This window comes from Nicotiana tomentosiformis, chromosome 3 (assembly GCF_000390325.3).
Source record: "Nicotiana tomentosiformis chromosome 3, ASM39032v3, whole genome shotgun sequence".
Lineage (NCBI taxonomy): Eukaryota > Viridiplantae > Streptophyta > Magnoliopsida > Solanales > Solanaceae > Nicotiana > Nicotiana tomentosiformis.
The window spans coordinates 122,389,723-122,396,501 of NC_090814.1; the positions used below are offsets into that span (position 1 = coordinate 122,389,723).

At 32.6% G+C, this 6,779-nt stretch overlaps 1 protein-coding gene across 1 annotated transcript; it reads left to right on the top strand.

The window, feature by feature from the left end:
• The first annotated feature begins 4,857 nt into the window (after nt 1–4,857).
• LOC138908434 (protein ATAF2-like) lies at nt 4,858–5,823 on the top strand. The gene has a single exon (XM_070199101.1). The coding sequence runs from the start codon at nt 4,858–4,860 to the stop codon at nt 5,821–5,823; it is 966 nt and encodes a 321-aa protein (XP_070055202.1).
• Nucleotides 5,824–6,779: the final 956 nt, after the last annotated feature.

Sequence of the window (6,779 nt, forward strand, 5' to 3'; positions counted from 1 at the left end):
TGAATTATTGTTCGAACAGATATTGTCAATTCCCATTGGTAACCATAACTCTGTTGATCTCCCTGTGTGGATGCCAAATAGTTGTGGTAGCTTTACTACTTCATCGGCTTGGAATTGTATTAGGTAGAGAAAGGATATAGCTATTTTTTCAAAAGCATTTGGAATAAATATTTACCTTTTAAAATGTCTTTTTTGGTTCAGAGAATCTTAAAAGATAAATTGCCTTTTGATGACACTATTATGAGAGTTGGTCATACTTTTGTATATTCCTATCCTAACCGCAAATTCGTTCCCGATGTTCGAGTTCAAGATCTCGCTCAACTCAATCTTATATGCAATCTAAAATTCCCTCTCCCGAGTTCAATTCTAGATTCGTAGATAGTATTTAATTGGTGATCAAGCAATCAAATAATTAAGTGCAAGATTGAATAAATAAACTAATATGATAAAATAATAAGAACAATTCAAGCTTCAAACTACAACGTTCATGTAGCACCCAAAACTCTAGAACTAATAAACTATGAGATTAAAGGAAGAGAAGAGAAGAAAAACTAGCTAGAAGCCTCCTCCAAGCGTGGTGTATGTTCCTCCACGTGAATTCTCCTTCAAAGTATGTTAGATCCCCTCCAAATTAGGTTTAGAACCCCATTTATACGAGCTAAAATCATGTAGAGCCGAAATAACCTTATCCCGAGCATAATAGAAAAATCCCGCAATCGCAACTTCCAGACCAGCGCCTAGCACTGGCCGTGGCGCTGGAGGCAGTGAACGTTTTTCAATTTCAAATTCTTTGTATGTTAGAAGCCTTGCTTATTTCTCTTTTTCTTGTCTTTCACTTGGGGACAAACACCAAAGCGTGTTCCCCCCTTTTCTTTCCTTTTTATATTCATTTATTTTCCTTTCTTTTCCTTTCACGTTTTATTCAGTTTTGCTCCAAATTTCTTCATCTTCACACCGTTTCATTCCTATACAGTTAAAATATTATATTAAGCATAAACTAATATAATTAATACTCAAAATATGATTAAAAGTACTATAATGTGAGGCAATAATGGTTAAATATATGCATATCATACCGAACATCAGAGGTCCTTTGGGGATCAGATGGAATATTAATGATATTCCTATTTTTACAATGATACAGAGATGGTGGGCTCTTAAACCTAAGAATAGAGTTCATCAAACTATCTTGCAAGTTACTCCTGTGGTTATATTTTGGGAGATCTGGAAGGCAAGATGTGCCGTGAAATTTGGAGGTAAAAGGGTACTATGTGAAAGGAATTATTTACCAAATTCTAACTCATCTCAAATGGATTCTTGCTAAGACAGAGTGGTAGAGAATGGGATACCAACTCAGAAAGTATTTGTCATCAGATAGTTAATCTTGTTCCTAGGATTGTTTGCATTCCTATTATATGGGAAAACCTCCTGACTCTTGGATCATGATTAATACAGATGGTAGTAAGAATGGTGAAGGATTTGCGGGCATTGGTGGTATTTGTAGGGATCACACATGAAGATGTATCTTTGCTTTAGCTCAGGCAGTTGGAAGGGCTAGCAGTAACATGGCTGAAGCCAAGGTTGCTCTTGCTGGCATCAAATTGTGTAGTCATTATAACATGTGTAATATTATTCTGGAATGCGACTCGTTGTTGGTCATAGACATGATTAAGGGCAAATCCACGGTACCTTGATAGATGATGGACACGATCAAGAATATCCAAAATCTTATTATTCGGATAAATTGTGAAGTACAACATTGTTATAGAGAAGCTAATTAGGTCGCGAATGCACTTGCCAAGCGGGGAATTGACAACGATGCATTGAGTATCACTTCATCTCAAGATTTACCAGTCTCAGCAAAAGGGCCTTATAGGTTAGTTTCATCCAAATGGTTTCTTTTAGGCATAAGCAAAAGAAGAGTATATTTTTGTAAATTCATAAGTGTATCTGGCACTGGGAATTGGAGCTTATTTGTATTTTTTGTATAGGGATCTAGCTGGAAAGAAGGAGCTTGTACATCTAGTTTTCCCTTGATGCTTTAGTTTCTAAGGTAGAATCTGATAGCTGGAGATATTTAGCAACTCCAGTTCAACTTTTGGTGAGGTAAGGACGTATGGTGCCCCTCTTTTGTATATTTTGCTAGTTTAATGAAAGGGAATGCCAACTTACGACATATTTAAATAAATAAATTTTAAAAAAAAGTACGAAGACCCTTAGCGAAATAACATCCGTCTTTTTTACCCTTTAAAATTTTATTTTATACCGGACAAAATAGTCATTTAATTCGTTTTCCTAATATCTAGGACTTGAAAATCAATTATATTATGTGTATTAAATCCTTACTTATTTGAACTAGATATAAAATCCTAAGGACTTCAAAATTTATTATACTTTTACCTTATATAAATTATTAAAACGAAAGAAAAAAACGAACATAAAACGTTTTTCTCCCCTATCCTTTCGTTAACAAGAGATACACTACCTATCATAGTTTTAATTCTATTATCGATGAAATACTACTACAAATGAAGTTATGTTTACCTAGACTAAAAATTTAGAACTTAGAACTGTCTTTTGAATATTTTCTTTAATATTTACAGAAGAACCATGAAGTATTTATAGTATTTAATTAGTAAAATGCTTACGAGACTTTAACTACTATGAGTGCTATGAAAATGTAATGTCCTACTCATATTTGTCTCTTCTTAATTTTCACAACAACGAATGATAAAGAAAAGAATGTTTAATTTCTGTAAAAAAAGAAAGTTGAGACCACATCTATATCTATATATCTATCTATCTATATTAAAGTACGAATACCCTTAGCGAAATATCATTCGCCATTTTTACCCTTTAAAATTAGATTTCACACTAAACAAAATAGTCATTAAATTATTCTCATAATTTTTAAGACTTTGAAATATATCTATCTATCTATATTAAAGTACGAATACGCTTAGCGAAATATCATTCGTCATTTTTACCCTTTAAAATTAGATTTCACACTAAACAAAATAGTCATTAAATTATTCTCATAATTTTTAAGACTTTAAAATAAATTAAGTTTTATTTATTTCCTTATTTGAACTATGTACGAAATTCTAATATTTAAAAAAGATTTATCACTTCAATTCAAATAAATACATAAAATTGAATGCAAATGTCGAGTCAACACATAAATCTAACAACAACGAAAATATCTCAACTTTTACCTTACATATCTACAACCATTTTCATTGAAATGAAGGAATAATCATTAAATAATACTCAGTACTTGTATAATTAAATAAGGAAACATATATAAATGTTGTAGCTATATATGTAATATAGGAGTCCAAAAATATAAATACTCATCTACAAATTATAAATAGGGAAATACCGCATATGTATAGGAAAATACTGCATTGCAGTAGGGCTGAGTTTCTTTCTTTATTGAATAATTAGATAAATAGGATCAATAATTATTATCTTAAAAAGTATACTTTTTTCTTAAACTTTTCTTTTATAGTACTAAGCCAAACATAAAATTTATATACTTCCTTAAAAAATTGTACTCATTAAGACAGAATACACGCGCAACGCGCGTACCTAAAGACTAGTATTCCTAAAATCAAGAATAGGTTGTATATTCCAGATTTGTGATTTTGATTTTATCCGAAGACAATTCTTATGCTTTATATGGAGAAGGTTTAATTTAGTCTTCACAATTTCGTTTTTAAATATTTCACCTATTTCTTATAGTTTTTTTTCAAAATATTTCTTTTAGGTTAGAGTTCTTTATGAAGAAGATTTAGACTTGTCACACACTTTTTAATTAAAATATTTTTAATTCAGTTATTTCTTTTATTGGGTGGAGTTCTTTATGGAGAAGGTTTAGTCTCTTCACAGATGTTTTAAATTATTCCTAATTCAATGATCTATTATTAATTGGTTCGAGTTCTTTAATTATGAAGAATGTTTATTAGCCTCTTCCTAAACTTTTTTAATCATCACAATTCAATGATTTTTTATTGGTTAGAGTTAAGTTACTTTCAAGAAAAAGCTGTTAATTTAGAAATTTCCTGTTCCACGCATTAATTGAATTTAGTTAATGTAAAAACTTTGTAAATGAAAAAGAGGGAAGTATAAATTACCTTCGCATTTTCTTCAGGTAAAATACTGTTAACTAGAAATTTCCTATTGAATGAATGGAGCTAGAAAAATTAAATAAATTATAAATGAAGAAAAAAATAAAGGAAACTATTATCTTTTCAGTTTCTTCTGTTAAAATCACATGTTAATTAGTCAATTAAAATGTGAAAAAACTTAGGAGTGGTTTTAAGGAAAGAAAGCAACTTGAGCCTCAAGCTTAACCTTGGATCCCAAGAACAGTTAATTTTAAATTTTCTATTCAACGAATGAAATTAGCTACTAAAATAAATAAAACGAAAAGGTAAGGAGACTATTTATCATATTCTTATCTTAAAACATCGAGTATTAAGTTAGTTCTTGTTTTTCTTTTTATGAATTGCCCGTAAAGTTAGATCAAGAGTAAACAATTTAGGAAATATAAAATTCAGGGAAAGAAAGTAACTTGAGTCCCAAGCTCACGTAACCTTCCCCCACATATCAACACTTTTTTCCCTCTGTAGTAAATTTATTTCCTAAATTTTCTCTGTTGAAATTAACCTGATCAGATATCTATAAATAGTCCACTAAGCATTCACGTTAGTTAGCTTCCAAGCCATTCATTTAGGGTTTACTTTCATTGTTCTTGTCTTCGAACTTCGAGAGAAACAGTAGTTCTTCTCTTTGGGTTTTGCGGTAGTTACTTGTCTCATTCTTGGGTTGATTCTCCAGACACAAGAAAAAGCCATGTCGACGCTACCAGCTGCACGCCGACGTATTATGGGTGTTCGGTTTCACCCAACTGATGCAGAGTTGATCAACTTTCTGAAAAGATTCCTAAAGGGCGAGACTTTGTCGAGTGAATACCCTTTCCAACATGCGGATATTTATGGAGATCGGCCACCATGGGAGATATTTGGAGCTGATTCTAATTCTGAAGAGAAAGTTCGCTATTTTTTTACTCGGTTGAAGAAGCAGAAGAGCGAGCATACAAGGGTTCGTCGAACTTGCGCCAACAGGACATGGAAAGGCCAAACTGGTATTGTTCCTATCACGAATGGTAAGGGAACTGTGGTGGGGTTTAGAAGAAATTTCAAGTTTCATTGTAGAAGTAAACAACGAGAGCATAACAAAATTTGGCTAGAGTATTTCGTCGGGGATGATTTCTTTAGAGAAAATAATATTCCTAAGGAAGATATTGTTGTGTGCCGAATCAAGAAGAATATAAGAGAGAAAATAGTGAGGGATGATGCAGTTTCTATGGATGAACAAGAGCTCGCTCAAATAATCAAAGCTATGTTGCATGGACCTGATGATGACTACTGCACATTGCAACCGGCGACAGTTTGTCAAGGGAACGAGACTCACAATGAGTTCATTGAAAATACAATGTTGCATGCAGAATATGCGCCAGATGATTATTTGAGTGGACTGAATTACCAGAATAGCCAATTGTTGATTAATAGTGATGAAGGAAATCAAGTTACCATATGGGGGAACCAAAATAATATGATGGCCATGCTTACAGAGGATGCAACTACAAATTTGACTACCTTGGAACAAGAAGCATATGATCAACTTTTGACTGCTGAGATTGAGCAAGGCCACGGAGCTGATCATCAGACAAATAACAGCGAATTCTGGGAAGCGATGAATGGAATATTGGAAGGCGTTAATATTGATGTTCCTTATGATTGGTTGCATGATCTCTGAAATCACTTCTACCTGCAGATGATTGGTCGCGCAACTTCTAGTAGATAGGAGACGTGAAAAAAGTTAGCATTTGAAGAGAAACTCGTGCATGTTGAAATCATTCTCTTTTGTGATGATAATATTTGCTGTTTATTTTTTTCAATTCCCAATAGCGAGTTCAGAAACGTACTCTTTGGTATGTACATTGTTGTTGCATTTCTTGTAGGAAAAGCAAAAAACTTAGTAAAAGAAATACAACTTGTGATTGTGTCTTCTTTTTTTGTCACATATTCTTATCTATTGTAAAAGACTGCAGTCGTCAATCTATATATATATATAATAGAGGGACTTGAGAAAATGAGTTGGCACCTCTCATAAATCAAGAAGTGTATTTATCTATTATCTCTTTTGTTTTTACATTTACTACTCACATTTTAAGACAAAATCAATTATTACTTAAAAAAGGCACCGTTTAACAATACTAATTACTTCTACCTCCGTTAAGACCAATGAAAGAGGAATAAAGCTGCCGATTCACAAACGACAAGCTAAAAATCAGGCTTTTCAATTTCAGGAGGGTATGCGAAGCCACATCTCTTTGCCACCATTATAGTTTCATATGTTCAAGGAACTCTCACAGCCATTCTGATGGATCTTCCGCAAATTCGTCACCACCGGTAAACCTTCAACTTTGGTATCTACAAGAAGATGCTATAACAACTTATTTTATTTTGCTGTTTAATTTTGGATTATATTTTAATGGTCATTTAGGGTTCATTACCGTATGTCTGACTTGGATATGACTGACTGTTATTTCCTTCAGAAAATACTGGTGATGTGAATTAAAACTAAAAGGGTGGATATTTAAAGCATGTACCTTGCTATTGTGATACATTTGTTATTCAATTTTTCTTCCCTGTAATTTGTAGATTACTACAACTAAAGCTAAAACATTTCCAGGAAAGAAGCAGTGTAGT

Bases quoted from the DNA above. Each gene is read 5' to 3' on its own strand.
- LOC138908434 (XM_070199101.1), top strand. From the start codon at position 4,858: ATGTCGACGCTACCAGCTGCACGCCGACGTATTATGGGTGTTCGGTTT.